At 38.1% G+C, this 21,279-nt stretch overlaps 1 protein-coding gene across 1 annotated transcript in view; it reads right to left on the reverse strand.

Annotated features, from left to right (window-relative positions):
- The window catches only part of XIRP2 (xin actin binding repeat containing 2), a 23,510-nt gene extending 3,271 nt beyond the window's left edge, over window positions 1–20,239 (reverse strand). The window contains exons 1-7 of the mRNA XM_017735833.1: window positions 20,090–20,239; window positions 16,726–16,862; window positions 13,842–13,979; window positions 7,968–8,072; window positions 7,580–7,646; window positions 6,771–6,904; window positions 247–380 (exon numbers count right to left, since the gene is read on the reverse strand). Coding sequence (XP_017591322.1) covers window positions 247–380; window positions 6,771–6,904; window positions 7,580–7,646; window positions 7,968–8,072; window positions 13,842–13,979; window positions 16,726–16,862; window positions 20,090–20,126 — 752 coding nt within the window. The 5' untranslated portion in view covers window positions 20,127–20,239. The remainder of the gene's footprint in view (window positions 1–246; window positions 381–6,770; window positions 6,905–7,579; window positions 7,647–7,967; window positions 8,073–13,841; window positions 13,980–16,725; window positions 16,863–20,089) is intronic.
- Between the last annotated feature and the right edge of the window lie 1,040 nt (window positions 20,240–21,279).

Below are 21,279 nucleotides of genomic sequence, written 5' to 3' on the forward strand. Positions count from 1 at the left end.
AGCAGGAAGTAATATGGAGAAGAATTTGGAAAGTATTGGGATGGAGCAGTTCTATAAGAATTTAAAGGACTTGTTCTATGTCACAATGCAGATGTTAGGAGCACAGAATAAAAGGAGAACTCGGGATACCACCCTGTCAACCCAGCATCCTACAGGCTGAATAATCCTACAGCTGAAAATAATTTCTCCATCTGTACTTATATTCAAAAGCAGAGTTGTGTGGGTGAGCATGCAGTTACTTCTTACCTTAATTGACTGCCACAGTGGTGACATCGGAAACAGGATTTATGAAAATTCTGCTTATCGGCAGCTAGACATTCCATGGGGTAAACTCTCTGTTGACAGAGTTTGCATGTTTCATTTTCCTGAATCTGCAGTTTCTACAACCACATATTATAAGGTTACAAGTTAGTCTAAACCACATGTTATGATTTGATTTGAACAGTATCAGTCCATATATTTTGTTAGAATATTTTCTGTTTTCTGTTAACTGGTATCTCAGCTGTTTATTGTAGGGCTTCATTTTTGTTCAGCTAACAGTAATACTTTGAAAGTTAAAAGCTACTTACCTTTCCATTTGCAGGAATCCATGCATTTGAAAGGACTATTCGCTTCATCAGGTACAATATCTCTGATTTATTTGTAATAACTAATTATTTAGTGAAATGTGGTAGTATAATAAAAGGTTTTCTAGTACAAGTAGAATTGAGTATAATGTATGTATAATTGTTGCATGTACAATGTGATTTGAAGATCAATAAATAGGGATGGATGTTTGAAATTCTGATGAGGAAGTTTTGCTTAGCCATGCCAAATGCTCATTAGGGGTTACCCTTTTTGTGGTAACCTCCAGACCATGCACTCATATGGTCCAAATATGCTACGGACGTAATTATTTGTGACTTTCACAATTTGAATTGTCAGGCCTGATACTTTTTTCAGTTGAATTTTAATTCTAAGGTAGCTACATATATATTAGCAACTTATAAAGTTTTTTGCCTCTATGAAGCATATTTAATTATAAAGAAAACTATTTCTATATAAAGTACAAAAAATGAATAGAAAGCTTCATACCAGTAAGGGGCAGAAGGAAATAATGGTGTTGGGCTTGGAAGAATGCCTGCTGCTCTTCTGTCTTGATCTCTGAATGGCTATGAAAATTGTGTTAGCAGACAAATACAAAAAGGGTGGACCAAATAATTGCTGTATGAATATATCTGCACTGATGATAGTAATGCCCCTTGACATCAGCAGAAAATTTGGCCCCTTTCAGCATCCTGTCTCTTGGTTTGCCCGCTGGTATTGGTTTTATAACAGTTCACAAATCAAGACAAAAAATGATGTAGATTTTACAGCTACAGCTTTAGTTGCCACGTCTCTCTAGTGCCCATAACAAGGGCTTTGAAAAGTGCTGAAAGTTAAATATCTTTAATATAATGTAGAACTTGCAAAAAGAATAAACCACCAGTAAAAAAAAATCTCCCATAGAATTGTTGGTCGTGAATTATAAAGTCACAAATGTAGACTCTGCTTAGACTCCAAGGAGGCTGAGAGAGAGGCCTGGCAGGCATAAGTTCAGTGTTCCAGACATGCCTCCCACTCACTACGCACGGACAGCTTGTGAGCCAAGCACCAGGACTCAGCTGAATATTCTTAGGTACACAACTATTCTGAATGTAGAGAGGGAGGAGAGGAAGGAGATAAGGTAATTAGGAGGGGGAAAAAAATGGTGACGTCTCCTGGAAAACCATCTCAATGAGTGGTTACTTCGCTTAGTTGGATAATTGATAGCGAGTGTTGTGCTTCAGAAGGAAAATCAGGAGAAGAAGAAAGCAGAGGGGGAATTTAAGGGAAGTTTAGCCCAAAACAACTTCCAGGAATGAATAGTGAGCCAATATTAATCTTCTTGAAATTGAATCATGCGTTGTGTGTCAGTGGCACAGTTTTGGTGGCTGGGCCGCCTCTGTGAGGAGCGGCAGGGGTTGCCCCATGCTGGGCACAACCAGCTCTGGATGCAGTGCACGGCAGGGCTGCTCAGCCATGCTCGTTGTGTCTCTGGGAAAGTGTGTTCAAAGAGGGCAAAAAGCTGCACATGCAGCCAGGACTGAGGGGAAAAAAGTGTCGGAAACGGCCCTGTGAACACCAAGGTCAGAGAAGAACAAGGGGAGGAGGTGCTGCAACAGAAATTCCCCTGCAGCCTATTGAGGAGACCAGGGAAGCAGGTATTTCCCTGTAGCCTGCGGAGAGGACCTGCAGGAGCAGTCATCCACACTACAGTGGAGGAGGTGGGTATTCCCAAAAGGAACTATGGCATATAGAGAGCCCATGCTGAAGCAAGGGAAAAGTGTGAGAAGGAAGGCAGCAGAGAGAAACTGGTATGGAGTAACCCCAGCCCCCTATTCCCCATCCCCTCTGTGCTACTGGGGGTGGGAGAGAGACAAGGAAGAGTCAGGAGTAAAGCTGAGAATGTGAAAAAGAGGGCAGGAGGGGAGGTGTTGTAGTGTTTGTTTCTCACAATCGATCTTAATTGGCAATTAATTTTTCCCATGTCTGTAAAACTAATTGGTAAGTGTCCTTATGTTGTTCCCTGTCTTAATACTGTCCCATGAGCTGCTTCATCCTATTTTTTCTCCCTATGTTGTTGAGGAGGGGGAATGGGTGATTCCAAATGGCTGGAGGAGGCAGGTCAACACACCACATGTGAATGGTCCTACAAAATCAGTGAGGAAAAGGCTGGTCTGCTATTTAACGCCATCAATATTTACCAGATAGAAGAGATTAAAAACAAAATCCAGAGGCTTGACTTCTAGAGAGCTCCCTATTCTACTGGAACTGGGTATTTCTACTCACTTTTAACATACTTGCTTTTACTGAGACTGTCTGGGATGCAGTTATTTTCTTCATAGCAGCCCATGTGGTACTGTTTTGAATTTGGGCTCAAGTGTTTATAACACACAATGTTTTAGCTATTGCTGAACAATACTTGCACAGTGTCAAAAGTCTCTTCTTCCTCCCACTCTGCCCTCCCACCCCAAGCAAGTAGGCTGGGGATGTGCAAGAACTTGAGAGAGCGCATAACCAAAAGAGCTGACTCCAGCTGACTGGAGGGATATTCCATAGCATATGGCATCATGTTTAGCAATAGAAACTGAGGGAGGGAAAGGAGGAGGAAGACAGGAAGTTCAGAGTGTTTGTCTTTCCAAGTCACAGCTGTGCATGTTGAGGCCTTGCTTTCTAGGAAGTGACTAGACATCAATTCCTTCTTTTGCTTTGCTCATGCCCCAGCTTTGCTTTATCTATTAACCTGCCTCTACCTCTGCCAACAGACTCTCTTGCTTTTGCTCTTCTGATTCTTTCTCCCATCCCACTGTGGGGGAGTGGATGAGTGGGTGTGGACTTCGCTGTTAGCGAGAGTCAACCCACCACATGAAGTATTTTGTAGGATCACCACAAGGCTGTGCCTCATTTTACAGGCTCACAACCTACTCATGTTTAGTTCTGCTCCTAGTGTGAGCAGAGGTAGCACTCCTCTCTTGGTGCACAATGCTGGGAATCCCAAAGCAGAGCTCTGTGCTCAGGAGTTATGCTGGTACAGGAGTGTTTAGCTCCGTTCTGCTGTTTTCTCTGCTGTTCAAGCAAAAGCATTCGGTTCATGTATCAAATGGCTAAAGCTATGTCAACATCTGGTCTTCCTGCAGGATCCCATCCATATTCAGCGCCCAAAATAGATGCAAAAAAGGAGGACACTGATGTTCATCTTTCAGTAGCATATGTAATGTTTTCTGTGTTTCAAATGCATAACTTTGCAATCTAAGTGCTATTTTAATACAATTTTTAAGTAAAACATGCACCATGAGAAAGAAGTCATGCTTAATTTTCCATGTTTACTTAATATTCAGTTATATATATACATATATATTCACATCTTATAGTTAAAACGTTTAGTTCAATATGAAACAAGTAGCAGGCTTCAGCTCTTTGAAGGACACACTGAATGGCTCCACTCCTTCGTGATGTGGAACCTGGACCTTGACGTCTTGTTTTTTTTGCCTAAATTCAGACTAGGGCTTTATGAACTGGTTTAATCACCCAGTAGGAAATAGCACTTTTGGTTTTTTTTAAATTGCATAGTAATTTGTAAACCATTTCAGTAATTTTACTCAAACAGAAAACCTACTGAAACATAGTTCACTTTGTCTAAAGTCACATCTTGTATTTTACTAAACTAAAAATGGATGTGCACAAAATGTGAGCATTATTTTATCTCTTCACCTGTTTTATACAGGCAACATTTTTCCTCAGTTTAGAGGATGTTGTGTTAATTTTAAGCATGAAAAGCCAGGTGCATTCTGTGCCCATTTTTTAGCATGTTAATATATTTCAAATACAACAGTAATGCTATATTAATTGTGATATCTATTTTTAGTATCTTTTTATTTTGCTGCATATAATTCTTCAGGATAGCTCTCTTAGTCTCTAAGTTCCTGCATCTTCAGCTTCTCAGTCTTCTGGACTTCATGGAAATCTATCTATTTGAATTCCTACATCTTATTTTTGTACTACTTGGGTATTATTGCCATCAAAATCAGAATCAGAAATTGTGCTTTGCTCTGGCGTTACAGGAGCTGCTGCACCTTTTGTGGGACCTTGATCTTTCTTGTCTGATTTTTCTAATGGATATTTCAGCGGGACTTAATTCCTCTGGATCCTGTGTGTGCCAAGGCTGTATTTCAGCTATTTTGCCATGAGTGTAGCACCACTTATGTTTTCCTCCACTGAGATTACACATAGGAGTTTTATTTCCACCAGATCTTCGGTCACAGGTAAAAGCTGCATTCATCTGGTGTGTTATTGTGTAATGCCTCTTTCCAGTGTCTTATCCATGGACAGCTTCGTTCTCCAGTCTTTGAAACTCTCTCTAGTAACAGACAGTGGCTGAGGTTCAAAATGTATTACACTTCACACCTCTGTGAAGAGCTGAGCTTCTCCTTCAGCTCAGGCCTTGTCTGCAACAAGTTAAGGGAAATCACTGGGTTGAGCTGCTCAAATTTATCCAGGTTCTGTGTTTCCAGCATGTACCTCAGTCTTACAGCACCATTAGAAACTTTTTAGATGCGTATTTCAGCTGATGCTTGTTCCTCACTGGGGTGATTTTTATTCGTATAGTCCAGTGGCTGCATTTCAAACATCCCCCTGCCTGCGCCAATGCCTCTACCTAATGCAAGGACATTGTCCATAGTTCCTGCAGAGCCGGGAGCATGTACATGCAGCATGTCAAGGGGCTGGGTCTGAAAGCATTTCAGACATCCACCTGCCTGCGCCAATGCCTCTACCTAATGCAAGGACATTGTCCATAGTTCCTGCAGAGCCGGGAGCATGTACATGCAGCATGTCAAGGGGCTGGGTCTGAAACATTCAGGCTGTGTATTTTAACATTTCCTCCTGGAATGGTTCCTTCTCTGCTGTACTTCTAGCTTTATCTGGGTCTGGAGGAGCATCTTTAAATGGAACAAAAGGGTGAGTCTCACAGACATGTCTCAGAGAGAGGATCTCGCCTCTCTGGATTTCATGCCACTCTAAGCATTATTTTTCTGGTCTTGTGAACATCTGAATGATGAAGGCAAAGCCATTTCTAGCCTGCTGCACATCTAAAATCATATTCCATGTTTCAGATCCATGAGACAAAATATTAGAAAATGTTTTTCTAAGTGTTTTCTTAATATTGGGTATAAACTTTTATATAAATATCTTAGTTCACATAAATTGCTGTGGGTTCAGATCTGTGGACGCAGGGGACTTTGTTGGAGAGCTGGATGATCCAGTGGACTCAGAATATACTGATATTTCCATTGGTGCATAAGTAGTGGGAAATTTTGCATAAGTAGTGGGAAATTTTCCTGTGCTTCCATGTATCTAGAGCAAATAATTGCAGAGGTAGAAATTCCATTGTGTTTTTTCCTTGGTGTAGAAATTTCCTGTAGCCTGCTTGCTGAAGTTGTAGCAGTAGCAGATGAACTATTGATGGCAATGCAATTTCCTGGTAGGTATTTTCCATCTTTAGGGAACAAAAATGTTGGGTTGTCTGTGGTTTTTTCTTTCTTTTTTTTTCTTTTTTCTTAAGCATAGTAATATAGAAAACAATTTTTCTATTCTGCACAAAGGCTAGTTCTGCAAGCATCCAAGCAATAGGATTATAATAAGATCTGGAAAGACACAATCTATCAGCTATTGCTCAGAATGCATAAAACCAATCTTTTGAGCTAAGAGCTGTGCTATTTGCACCATAGAATATATGTGAAAAGAAATGTGGAATTAATGCAAAATGATGATTGAGCAGTCTTGGAGATTTTGCTGTGACAAATGAAGACTTTGCACTATAAGCATAACAAACTTTAGCTGTAGCTTAGGCTCATTTTCATTTCTTTTGAAAGTGGTATTTTCCATGCTTCTGAGAGTCTGTGGTGACAAATTATACATACTTACAGATTCAAAACAAGGAAAGAGGAGACTATTCAGCAGAGGAGGAGAAAATGCAGAAGTTTTTACCTTGAATTGTTTTTGTCACATACTGTAAGTACTTATGGAGCCTTCTAATGTATTTTGTATTACATTACGTGTGCTTAGTTCTTGAAATCCATATATTCCCACCACTTCCATAGGTTTCATTTCTAATCATAATTATTCAAAATAGAAAATCAGACAGCATGACAGACCAGTGTCTTAACTTCTAATTTGCATAAGGAAAGATCCCTCTTATTATAAATACAGACCTTTATTTCTTTAGCAGCTGTTGTGATCTCTCTGTCAGAGTGAACAGCCTTTTCCTGAGCTGCCTTCTCAATCTGCTGTTTTAAAATCTGTGTTACAGTCTTTGGGAGCTCTTCATTCTGAGCTGAATTGATTACTGCAATGGGAAGAAGAGTAAAAAAAGATTTTTTTTCCTCCAACCTGCATTTTATGAAATTAACTTTATCAGTGAACTATAAAACATTATTATCATAGAAAAATTGTGTCTAGCCTTGTAGAAGTCTAGAGAATCACTTGATCAGTCAAGAAATCCATGGAGAAAATGACAGAATAATTGTTGAGGGACATGATGGAACCTACTGTTTTGCCATACCTGAGTGGTGTGGGAGGGCTGAAGGGTGACTGAGGTCTGTGGGAGAATGTAATGCACAAATTCTTGTACAAGGGCTAAACTGCAGCAGCAGCGGTGTCTTAACACAGTAGTCATATTCTGCGGGGTTATTCAGTTCAGGTACAAACTGAACCTGACCCATTCACAGCTTTGTACATGCATGGACTAGTGTTTGCCTATATTTTCAGACAAGTTATCTAGTCCCCAGTTCTTTCAAGAAACTGAGACCATATTTAAAACCACATCCTTATGCAAAAATAATCTCTTCATAGTGAATTCTAAACTAATTTCTATAGTCCCATTGAAGTTAAGGAATGTGCTTTGCTGAGAATTTGGAGTAATGTGTGTTTTCATATTTATATGCTAAGAACAGTACATTTCTGGAGTTAAGACCTTTGCCATTGCTCATTTGTGAGCCTTTATTCTCATGCCGCTTCTTACCTGTGTCATGCTGAGTGAATGTAGAAGCCATTTTTATTTCATGAGTAACATGCTCGTGAGGAGAAACCTGTGTACAAAACCTTCACTTTAGTCATGATTTAGTGCAATGCATAAGAATTTTCCATACTTCTGAAACCATGATATTAAAATGTCGCATCAATGAAAAATATGAACGTAAATCTAAAAATTATAATGATAAAACAATAGTACATGAAAAGCACTTAGTAAAACACCTTTAAAAATTATTATGCACTGACTGATGAGGTAAGCTCTCAGCAGAACATCCAGATCTTGCTGTACCAAGAGATAAAGGAGGAAGAAGCAAAGCAGGTATGTATCAGCATCAGTGAAATTGTTCAATGAGATGATTATTAAATGATATAGTTACCTCTTGTGTTTGAGTGGCTTCCGTTTGACTTTCTTTGGAGGTCATTTCATTGCACTCAGCTTCTCTGGTGCTGCTTGATACTGTGTCCCTGTTACTTGATGTTTCCTCGAGACAAACCAAAATAATTCCCATTAACAGCTAATAGTAAATCAGATTTTTTTTTCCCATGAAGGGCTTTCAGAAATTAATTCTCATGTAAATGGTGTAACTAGAGCAGCCGTTTTACAGCAGAGTACCATTGTTATTATCTTTGATATTTGTTGCTATCAACATTGGAACAGGCTTTTTTATAACACAGAAGATGTCAAGTCTTTGTTACTGCAGAAAGACACTGGCCAGCACATATGGCAAGCTGCGTGAATAGATACAATGCATAATTGGACTGGGAGGGGGCAGAGGTGACAAGGAGGACTTGTTCTGGCTTTATGTGCTGTGCCTCCAACTTGTTGCCTGTCAGTGGGCATGACTTTAATGCAACTTTTTAAAAGGAAGTGTAATAATAAGTCTGTATGAGGTGCTGCTTTATAAAGTTCTTCCAAAGCAAAAATCATGCTGAACTGCAATTGTGAAAAGACCCATAGAGTAACCAAAAGATCCTATAAAATACACAGGGTAGCACTGTAACTACAAGCCTGACAACTGCAGAGTAATAAATAGAGTGTATCTTCTGGAGTTTGAAGCACTGTCTGATACGTCTGTATAAACTGATTTCTGAGTCCATCTGTGTTTGGTTTGGCTTCAGATTCTGACAGTGATTTGTTATCTTATTTGAAGCCTGCCACAGAACCTGTGTTACATCATATTACCTGTGTCTATGGGGTACTTTGAGACTTAGTGATTAGAAGAAATAAATCTGAAAGGTTGATATTATTAAGGTAGCATTCCTGTGCTTCCTCTCCCATGCACACAGAGCCATCTAACAAATAATTTCACTCATGTCAAATTATATTTTCTTCTTCCTTTATTAGAAGGAAGCTTGTCTATTAGTTTCTACTGATAATAGGTTTTCAAATGAAAGGAGCTTCCAGTCCCTCCAGCAAGAGCTTCCCAAGAGTTTGGTGTAAGTTGAATGTGGAGGCAGTACTGTGTTTCTGAGATTGCTGCTGTACATCTAGTGCAGCATAGAGCTGTAAGCTTCCTGCATCTCAGGTCCTGGCTACTACTTGAAATTCAGCTAATTGTGGGGCAAGAAATTAGTTCTTTCTCTTAGTCATGCCATGAAAAATATATATTTATGGGATTTATTCCACTTTCAAACTAAGGAATGCTTACACTGCTTGCCTTTCCATTAATATTTCTGCTGAATCAATATAGGGGTCATCTACTACCTGGCCTGTAATTTCTGCCATGCAGTAGTCAGCAAGGGTTCTTAGATCTATGGCAGAGAAACAATGAGCATCCCCTCCATGGGCTTTAGGAATTCTTTTCCACCTCTGTGCTGCCAAAACCTGTTTCAGCTATGAGATTAATTAAAATTGTACAAACAAAAGGTAGAATAAATTTTCTTATTGCTGGCTCAGTAAGTGATTTAGTGCATTACCAGTAGCAAAATCAATCCTATCTGAACTGTCAGAGAGCATTGAGCCTTGAGGAGAGCAGGTCACAGCATGTCCTGCTTTTACAGGATGTCCTGGTTTACCCTTGCAGGCTCTGTGTGCATAACAGTTGTGAGGGAGCTGCACAACATGAGGAGATGTAGAGCTAACCACATACCAGGTTGAAAACAGGTGGTTCAAAAAGAATGAAGTGCAAATTTTTCCATCTATTCTCTGTTTAATGACTGTGTAGGTGTATGTCTAATATGCCTTTTCATTCCATATGGATATGCTTTTTAATATATTTATGCATATATATGCTTTTTAAATTTAAGATATGCTTTTCTGTTCTAATGTGCATGTTTTAGATATGTAATTCAAGTTCTCATCACTGGAAAAGCTCATTCATGAGACATGAAATATGTTCAGAATAGTCATTATGTGTCCTTTGAATGGTGTGGGGTATTAAAAAGAAATATAATTAGACTTAATGTATTCAGGAAGCAAATCTAATCTGAATGTCACTACTGCTTTATTGCTGTAACTTTGGTACTGCTTGTGAAGTAGTTGCCATATTGCAAAAGATCATAATCATTTAATGCTATAGCTATGGCCATCTCAAATGCAGCCCAAAAATCATGAGCCAGATTTTGACGATATAATTACACAGCCTTGCTCTGGGTGTGCTGGGAGGAAGAGGGACATGGAGGATCTCTTATTTTGTGTGTCAGTCAAAATGGCTAATTGAAATTCCAGTAACAGAGTGTTAAATGCTGCTTGTTTATTACTCCAGACAAGTGGAGAGTTAGAAAACCTGTGGTTTCATCCCTCCTCTATAACTGCCAGCTGTTGGATTACTGTAGGTAGGATTAATTTAGTCTACCCCATTATGGTTTGTGGCATGTTTTGTAGATCCCATGGACTTTGTAGTGTATTCTATAAAACTGATCAATTACTTTTTGTTTATGGCATATCATGAGTAAGCTTCAGAAAACACTGTCAGCTGGATGATTGTTGGCATGCAGCTCACTCATGAATTGTTTCTTACAGTTTTTAAATTTTCTTTCAGACTCCTTTATCCTCCAGTCTCTCACATTTGTTTCCTGACACCCTTTGTGTGGGCTGCTGGCCTTCCCGTGCATATCCATATACACAGAGGAGTGTAGTGTGCTGTTGTGTCTCTGGGTAGTAAGTCATTCTAACCTAAAACAATACTATTTAAAAATAAACATGTAAGTCTAAGTCTGTATTAGTTTTGTTAGGGGAGTGGGTTTTTTATGTAGGCATTCAGATTCTGTTACTGAAGATACTGAAGAGAACTGTAATTGCTACGCACATTTTATGTGAGTGGCCCATGCAACAACTTAAGTGCTTTGATACTGCAATAATTTAGATAGAATTCTTACTGAAACATGTGCCAAGACTTGAATTATCAGTAATTATTCTGTGTAACTTAAACAAAGGTTTGCTTTTTAGTGTTGATATTTTTAGTTTTCTTCTGTTCTAATAACAGACAATCAGACTTTCCCTTTCAAAAATAAAATTGTTTTTCAGCTCAGAATATATGTACTGCATTATATGTATACAGACATAAAACATGTATACATTTGTAAGCATGTATTTCAAGGGGATCAAATAGCTCAGAGGTTCATCCAAGCACAAGAAAGACTTTTACTATCTCAAAATTGATGCAACTAAACTGTTTAGCTGAACTGTACATTATGGTCAACATATAATCTCTCAGAAGTTGGCTAATGTAATATTGTTTATGTTTGGCAGATTTAGAACTTTCTGTTTTAAATGAACAGTATGTACAAACTTGCAAGCAGCAGTGGAAGTAAATTGTGAGCCTAAATCTTTGGTTACAAAGTTAGTGACAATGGAGTGACTACTTGACATGGATCTTAATTTCTTCCTCAAAGTGATTCTTTTTTTCCTATTTATGTTCTTAGCACAGTCTCACTGCACATCAGCACTGTGAGAGTCTTGCAGAAATTTCTTATGAGAACTTCACTTATCTGAACTTCATCCCTATGATTTGTCAGCCTTGCTCATTTGTATGTATATACTTAGGGTGTCCTGGGCACTATATGAAAGATTTTCATAAAAACGTAAGGTTTTCACCATTCACTGACATTGTCGCATTATTCAATCTTATTGTCTGCAATTGCTGGAGAATTGGCAATTGCTACAGAAGCCATCTTAGAAAATTCCTCTGGAGGGGCCCTCTGTGAAGGAGGGGTAACTATACCCATGTCAGTTCTGGCACGCTGTACTGTGTGGTTGAGTGAATATCAGATGTTTTTGCTGTATTTCACTCCTCTTTGCTCTGTAGGAGGTTCAGCTCACCTGCCAGCAATGGCTTGTTTCTGACACTGGGTACTGAGGCTTTGCCTGAGCAGTCAGGTAGCTGAGCTGGGGTAACAGAGCACTCCAGGCTGGCACCTGAACAGGTGCAACACCAAAGCTTGTGGCCTCTTCTCAGCTTGGTGGCTGATGCTAGAAGGTGCTCATGGTACCAGTGGTCAGAACACAGACCAGGTCTCTAATCAGACTCTGATTGAGTTTATGAGCACAGGGCAAGTCTGTGATCAGTGTTCATTGCTGCTCGCCATTCTAGCCACGGGTTTAGTGCATTCTACTGGTATTATGGCACCTATTACAAAGAAACAATCTCCATTACGATGTAGAGAGCTATGAGTGATGCCTGCTGCCTGAGAAAAACTGGAAGATGATTAGTAATTATTTGCATATTTGATGACAATATTTTGAATGAAAAGTCATGAACTCCTTATACAGTAATTGAATATGTACTAAAATCTTCAGGTATTCAGATTAATGTTTAAAAATTTAATTGCTTTCTTACTTTATCTTGGATTAATAGTTTGGATTTACCCAGATCTGGAGATCTGTCTTCAAGCTAGGTGTTTTCTCTGATTTGGCCCAGGATGGATTCAGTGACCTCAATTAATCTTTCAACTACTTAAGAGTATAATCCCATTTTCCATGAAAGTGCAGTTATGTTACATAGAAATGGGATTTTGTGGTCTTGCAGTAAATTATTTAACCTAAATTTAAAGATGGTTCCATATGGTCTGAGTGATTTCATTTTTCCATGAATGTGGCTATTTCTGCTGATGATTTGAGAGAGCCTCCTTGACTAGCCACAGAGGAAAAATACATGGATAAGTATGCTTTGAGGTCACATCTTGACTGACAAAATGGAACCATTATAGTGGCTTTGTGGAGAGCTAGATGTCCAGCGAAAATGCATCTACACATCACAGAAATTAAATTACTGGGTTCCGTGTAAGAGAAAAGTCACATAAATTTCTGTACAGGGTTCTGCATTCCTTCATCCAGAAAACTGGCAGGTAGAGTGGGCCACGTCATCAGAAAAGTACGTGCGTAACACCACTTCCTATTACCACAGATTATGCACCAGTGTCCCACTATGGGATTTTTCTGCTTAGTTAAAGATGCATTAATACCCCCGCAGCAAACTGTGTCCTCTTCCCTGCAAGCTGGAGTTTTGCTCTTTGTCCAAGCAGATTGTTGATGTAGGTATTAATGTATAAGAAGTGAGAGGTGAGTGGTAGATGTGATGATACTTATTTAACATTAAAATAAACCTATGGCAAAATGTTAATGCGTCTTTTTCTACAAAGCTGGGAGAACAATAGTGCTTAAAAATCTCTCCAAGAAGTGCAGATGGTAAAGAAATTTACTTGTTTTCAGAATGCACAGGACAGATTGTACAGTATTTTATTGTAGGGGATTTCACATAGTCCAAAATCATTATGTCCTACAGTTTTTCATGGTATATGCTAATAAAGCAATGAAATGTAAAGGTCTTTTATATGAAGTAACACTTAGCTGCTGCTTTGTTCTACTTTTATGTAATGTCTGCGTTCTTCTGGGCAATTTTTGATCTGTTTAGGGGAATTTATTAGATTTAATTCAATGGAAACAGGAAACTCCTTTTGAAAGAGAATGACTTAACATCAAGTGCCATAAATGCAAAATATCACCATGACACATGATAATGTATAAATCATGGTCTTACAGACAGGGTTCAGTGTAAAATACTGCTATAGTAATAATCTGCTTTATTCAGTCTAAGTCTAGTTGAGTCTCGTCTATACTGAGTGTTCATCTGCATAAAAAATACATGAATCCCGTGGTACATCTCAAACACAAAATTCTGTGAGTTTGAACATTAGAGAAATGTTGTCTCAGTCATAATGAAAACTCTTCAGTAAAGCAAGTAATCATGTTTTTTCCTCAAGTTATCTAGCGGGGCAGACCTAATTTGTTGGTATTAAAATGCTGTTGTTACCTGTAGAGATCTATGCTGGTGCTGGTGTTGGTACTGAACAAAGGTCCTTTTTGGAGACATCCTTTGTACTTTCTCGAATTGTTTCCTCACTGCTGCCAGGCCACCAGGCACGGTACAGAATTTGGTTTTCTGTGAACTCTAGAGTGACAAAATAAGGCCGGTTGTTTTCTATTTGCACTAAAATCATACTTCTGTGAGTTAAATTTGTTTTTAAAATTAGTTAATGACAGTATGCAGGAATGACTCAGACAATCATAAATACTATTTTTGGCAAGTTCATAGACCACTGCACGAGAGCCATACTTTATGATTTAGACAACTTAAAGGGATGCTTGGCCTGAATCTTGAGCACCAAAAGAAGTAAGTCCCATCTGCTTGATTTGCAGTAACAACCACTTTCCAGAACAATCCTTCTGCTGTTCCCTCTTCTACTTGTCTCTTCTGAATTCTTTGGCATTCAGAGTTGTCACCTCATCCTCTCTGTGTTTCCAACAGGTATTGTTGAAAAACATGCAGAGAGCTTCAAGCAGGCCTTTGTGAGATGACCTGTCTTTACCAACAACAGCAACAAAGATCACAAGAGGGCACTTACCCTCAGGCTTCCTATTCTAGTTCTGTGCCTTATATGTTACTTTTTAGATGGTATTGGACAAAGCTTTCAGCATTTCAGTTTATTAATCACTATGCAGGAAAAAGCCCACCTAAAAATTAGAAATACCTTTGTAATGAAGCTACTAAGTAAAGTTAGATTTAATATTTATTTATGAGTAAGTAAGCAGATCATAAAAAAGCAGGGTTTTTTTTCCCTGTGGTGAAGGCAGCCTGATTATATCTGTAAATGGATATGTGAATGTGGAAAGTAATTATTTTAGTGAATGAACATTTCAGGCACACATTAACAGCCATTTGGAGATATTTTGAGCAGGTAAATGAAGTTATGGTCCTCTAATGAAATGTATTAATTCCCTTTAATGGAACCAAATACAAAGTTCCTTTTTCAGTCAACCATCCATTTCATCAAGAAATTGCAAGGAGTTTCTGAGTGTAAATGAAATAGTTCTATGTGCTCAACACAGTTAGGTTGGGCCAGGCTTCATGCAGCTCTTTTCTTTGTGAGAGAGAGAGTCCTAACTTCAGCAAAGTTTCCAATTGCTGGACTAGGGAATTGGGACCTTCTCAGCCAGGTGAAATGCAGGAATGTGCTCCAAATACACACCAAGCAGCCTGGAAATAAGGAAGTCAGCAGGCGGGAATTTGATGGCTGGAAAACACCTGGACTCTGGTGGCTATTTTCAGTATGCGGTTTCTGGACTATACAGGCACCCAGAAGGTCCCTTCAGGTGATGCAGACCATTTTTCCCAAGACTGAAGTGCGGGTAAGACTGGGAATCCTTCTACAACTGTACTTGCATATGGATGAAGATGTTGGCTGAGTTGTAGTCCTTCTTTTGTCAAATATGGTCCATGATTTACAGAAATTACTCTGGCCTAGTTTACAGAGAGTAAAAGGTGTTCTGTGTGCTGAAAGTTTAGTGTAAACAAAGACCATTGTCATTGTCACACTAGAGCAAGCCATCATGATGCCTTCTGTTTCCTTATACAAGCGATCTGAGCTGCAAGTTCTAGGTAGGATTTTAAGATACGGTGAAAACACACCTTTTAACCCTTGATATTTCTGCAGAACTGCGGAAGATTTTCCTGGCTGAGACCTGAAGACACAGTTTTCAGATATTCCTGACTGATAATTCAGTGTGTGGTGAAGCAGTCTATTTTACTAGTTTATAAATTCTGTTAACCAAATACATTATGTGCTACTTGGTATCAGTATTATAAACTTTGCAGTAAAATACTTAATCCCTATTGATGCCATGAAGATTTTTGCCTTTTCTTTTATATCTGTTATAGCTTTTTACAACTTCTTATTGTATTCTTAGTGCTTTTTGCCTACCTTCTTGGACTTGTTTGTTCAGCTAGGAGACTAAACATTTTAGAAGCTTCGTAGGTAGAGGATAGGGGGCCCCAGAGCCCAAGGTCCTCTCCAGAACACATTCTGTAAACCAAGATAGAACCATCCAGGGGAAGGTTCCTTGGGGAGGGGGGCTCACTCAAGCCTCTCATTGGGGAATTTTTTGAAAGATATGCTAATTAGTAAAACCCATAATGTTATACCAGATCTCTTGGGGGTGTGCATTGTGGTGTGCATTGAGGTGCATTCGACCTGGACGTGTGCACCTAAAGATCCTTAAAATAAATACCAAGGTAAAATCCCTTTTTCCCTTTTAACTGTGTTTGACTCTTGATTTTAAGACCAGGAAAAGGCATCACTATTGATAGACATGTAGAGAGAGATGTAAAACAAAGTTAAGAAGCTCTTTCCTAAATACTCTTTCGTATAACGCCAATTTTTAAAAATTTTATTATAAAACAATACTTTTTCATAGACCTTGTCTCATAGGGCTACTATTTTAAAATGCAGCAATTTAAAATTCTTTAGTTTGAACAGCAGGAGGTCTAAACTTAATGTGCTTTTGAATATGATTTTTTTGTTCAGTAATGTTTTCAGTAATGCAGAAGCTGCTGGGTTAATCTGTCACAAGCCTATGGCCCTAATAAATGCAGCTCATGCAACTGTGAAAAAAAACCCCAGTCCTTCTAATGAGTTAAAGGGAATTGTCCAGGTGACCAATGGCTTATAGCATGAAAAATCTCATTCAGCAGAGACTGACACATCAATACCTTTGCTAAGTAGGTTTGCTGGTTTAGGTGTCAAATTCTGATCCTCATAATGGTCCATCAGTCAGCTTGGATAAATAAAGAATGCAGGATATGTCACTATGCAAAACAAATGGAGAGCTAGGAAGGTGAGAAAGCATTGATATCTTACATGAGCAAAGGACACAGCAGCCTTGTACATAGCCATTCTTTCTTTAAAGGAGACAGTCTCCTGGAAATCCAGCAGTGCATTATCAGCCCTGGGAGTGCTCTCTTTAGGTAGTCCTCTTACAAGTTTGCGAGACTCCACTGTAAGTACAAACAGACATTGTATTTTCTAAGAGGAAAATAGCTACATTTTTTCTAAATCTTGAAAGAAAAGCAGAAAAAGTAAAAAGAAATATCATCTTTTTTTGGCAACTGTATCTTATTTTCAATTTAGAGCTTATAGAGCAGAGAAAAATTTAGGTCAATGAAACTTTTCAAGAACAGTTCATCTGGCACAGAACACAGTGTCAGGAAAGGCGTAACCCACCAAACAGGGAAGATTTCTGAGGCACACCTGGTCTTTCTGCCTTTTCCCTGTAAAACTGTTAAGCTGGCATAGGTGTTCAAGGTTCAGATATAACAAGCAAATATAACAATTAATTCTAATCTTCAGTAAAAATCAGATGCAGACATGCATAGAAGAGTGATCTCAGTGTAAAAATACTCAGTTTCTTAGTATTTTCACCTGACCCTACTAATAATTTACATAAGGATAATTTTCTTTTTTATTATGCCTATCCCATGCAATAATTTTGCATATTTCATCTTATCATGATAGACAAAAGAATTGTACAGTTCAAGAAATAACAATAGCAGCAGTGAAAGAGTCAGTGAAAGACAGCTGGAAGTAAAAGAAAAAGCTTTTCAAGGAAAGTAGAAATCAGAAGGGAAAGAAAACTGCTGCTTTTCATATAAGAAGTCTGTACATTAAACCAAAGCTAACCAAAACCATGGAAAAATTGAAAGTACACTTTGGCAACACAGGGATAGTCCACCACAGCCAAAAAGTGTCGGTTTGTTTTTAAAGGCAGATTAAATTATCTAACAGACTAGTACCGGAATGAAATTTGTAAGCCATTGCTTTAATTCTCAAAGATGTTTAGGAGTTGAAAAATTTTTTTGGTATTGCTCTGGTTCAACAAGGGATTTTTGGATTCTACATAGTGATAAGCATGTGAATGGTTTCATTAAGTGCAATGGGAATACATGTGTGCATGAAGTTAGACGTGATTTAATTCCTTGCTGATATGGGGCCAATGAATTTAATGGACTGTTTTAAAAAACGTTTTAATAGATACATATTATTAACTACCTGGGGAGTGAAGGCAATAGAAACTATTCTCTTGTTAGCTTTAAAAGCTTTAAACAGAAAATTTTGTGTCTTAAGAAGCTAGTTGGTTTATAACATAATGTGAAACTCCTTGTAGTGGTATGAGAGATTATGTGATCTAAACCTTTGCTCTAAGCTTTGCTCATTCAAGAGAACCTGAAGGTGTAATATATTGTGATATATTCTGATTCTTTCAGAGATAAATGTATGTTTTGAAATGAGCTAGTTGGTAAGAAGAGCCTTATCTTTATCAAGCTGAGGTATGCCAACAAAATCTGCCTTTATGATATGGGACTTGTACAATAGTATCTGTTTCAGAGAATTTAATTCTTCTATTAGTCATGAGTTACATTAATTCTATAAAGTAAACAAAGCTTGACAAATCTTCTGTGCATAATAGAACTTGAGAATTCTGGCTTTCTGCCATTTTTTTCCCAACAGCATGCCTACATTAGCTATCCAGTATGGGCTTCTCCAGGTTTTCATGGTAGGTTGAACAGCAATATGAGCATTGCCTTCATTGTTTCTAGTGGAGACAAAAAAAGTTGTGGGTACTCAGTCACAGAGTTTGCAGTAAATGTTGCTCAATACCTCTTCTAGGAAAACAAGATTTTGGCATAACTGGGACATTTAGGAAAAACTTCTATAGCACTTTAGTGGTTTGAGGGTATTGTTCGTGCTGAAAAATTGAAACAAGTTGACATACATTGTTATTGGTTATAGAAAACTCAAATCTCATGGTGATGGCAGAGATAATCTATGGATCAGCATTATCTTATTTTTTTCAGGACCTGAGTATTTATTCAAGCGCAGAGTTGCACATTTCAGTGCCTGACTTCAGCTATTAGAAGTTTAAGGGTTTTCACCAGTGGTTTGAAACTAAAATGAGTCTATAGGGAATTTACTTCTCATAAGACTGTCTGAATGCAAAGTGGGATATTATGGTTCTCACAGGAACATAGAAAAACATTATCCCCTGTGGGTCTGTCACATTTTTGGAAAAAGCTTCATTTATAAGAGTCTGAATTGTTGACTGTGCATTTTTGCATAAATCATATTCTTATTCCTGGTGGATCAAAAAATGCTTCTGAAATGTGCTGTGCCATATTTCGTGGCAAAGTGGATGTGGAATGGAGGATTCTGTTTTCTTGTTACAGAAGAAAAAGAAAGGCTTTTTGCTAGAAGACTCTAAAAGGAGAAGGGAAAAACATCCTCAAAATAGTCCTTGAAACCAAAGATACCTGAAAAACTTGAGAAGATGCAGAGAAGAGGCACAAAAAATACTGCAACAGAGAGAACTGTAACTGTATCTAGTTAATGGAATAGGTGGTTATGGGGTGATCTGGTCATAATGTATAATTATCCTTCCAAGAAGAAATGAGCAGGTATTAAAGGTCTCAATTTCGTAGGCAAAAAAGGAAGAAAGATAACCAGTGGCTGAAAGTTAAACTTGATAAAAGAGCAGGGCTGTAGTTTGAACAATGAGCTTAATAAATTTAGCAGCATTAACTAGAAAAGGTCTTGTGCATTGAAATTTCCCTTTCCCTTTTAAATTCTTGAGTCTGAAATAGATAAACATGCAGTCTAAACATTTTCTGATTTAAAAAAGAGTGGAGTCAATAATTGTTTGATATGATGTAGAAGGCTTATTAATTTTATTGGCAGACTGGACAAGTCTTTTAATGCTATTTATTTGGGTAATCTGTTGTTTTACATCAGGTCAAGTCCTAGACACTCAGAAAGTCAATAAGTGGTTTTCAGTCAGAAAATTTGATCATGCATGTTCTTTCTCTGTTAAAACAAACCGAAACACAGACATGGCCACTCTTTGATATTGTCAAGCAGTGGTCTCCAGAGTGGAATGCGTGCACCTCAGGGGCCGTGCAAGACAGTCCTTTGGGGTGCAGGAATCTAATATTTTTTGTGAATAAACACTTTTTAAGTATTTCTTTTTTTAACCATCCTGCTTTAACTTTTATTTTGTTGTATGTTGCCTAAGGTTGTATTAGTAGAGTAGTACAGGTACATGATTTGTAAGTAAATACACAAACATTGGGAGGGCACACTCATAAATATTTTAATGGTAGAGGTGACCATCAAAAAGGTATGGAGACCACTGCCATAAAGCAAGGTATCAGGTCAATGTGGTAATGCTAACCTTCAGAGCTGTTGCTGTGGCCATTTTCTGATGACATCTTTTCAAAGATTGCTCTCCCTCTTTTCACGCTTGACTCCTCCAGAGAGATGGCAGAATGGTTCCCAGGCTGACTCTTCAATGGTGGTGAAAGTGAATTTCTCTCACTTTCTGTTTCCTGTTACAAGACATCAAGAAGAGGATATGCGTTACAAGATATTGGTAGGAAAGAAATGTAGGGTTTGGGGCAAAGGGAGTGTACAGAGAGCCAGAGGATTAAAAGGAGGTGCTATTTGGGGAGAGATGTTCTCAAGAATGTCATAAGGTAAATTCCTGTAGCACTGCAGATTCACGTGGTATGGCCCAGTTTATTGTTCAACAGACTGTGTGTGATGCTTAGAAGTTTTATTTGACATTTCTTGAATATGGTTTCTTTGACAGGAAAAGAGTGATGATGGTGTAAGGATCACTGAAAAATACAGCAGTTCCTCTTTTAAACACCTTTTGTGCATAGAACTTTGTCAGAGGGAATTTTATTAACTTCATTTATCATTATGTAAGAATATGTAAAAACAACAAATGATATCTTGGAAACCAGATGTACATGGGCATTTGTATTTCAGAAATTTGATTTTCAATTCTGCTGTGACTTATCAACTGAATTTAGGTTATCAATATAGTGCTACTGCTGCAGTAGCAAAATTAGACTTTTTTTTGCAAGGGAATAACTTGAAAGGTTCACTGCATGTCCATTTCTGTCATCCCTGAAAAGAGTATGGTATCAAAAAAAAAAAGTGACTAGGTGCTTGGTCTGGTGACTGCATAAATCTCTCCAGCAAGATTTTGCAGAACTTATCTGCTAGAGCCCTTAATTATGTAAATGGCATAGGTTTTCAAAATGTACTGGCTTCATTAGACTACTTCCTTTTTATTGTTTGCAGGCAGTTTTATTATTGTATACAAATTTAATGCTACCCTTGTATGCAATCTCACTGAAGTAGCTTCTAACTGCTTTTAGACTTAGATATTATGTATGGTTTCTGTAAGAAGCAGAATAATTTGACCCCTGAATTGATTATCCTATTCGAGAGTGTTTTCCAGTAACTTCTGAAAAAAAAGAAAAAAAGATAATGCAATGCAAATTAGTGAATCCTCAAATAAAAGTCTTACAAAGAAAATAATGTAAAGTAAATTGTAAAAGCCGTTTTTGCAGT

Source organism: Corvus brachyrhynchos, unplaced genomic scaffold (genome assembly GCF_000691975.1).
Source record: "Corvus brachyrhynchos isolate BGI_N302 unplaced genomic scaffold, ASM69197v1 scaffold255, whole genome shotgun sequence".
NCBI classification, from domain to species: Eukaryota; Metazoa; Chordata; class Aves; order Passeriformes; family Corvidae; genus Corvus; species Corvus brachyrhynchos.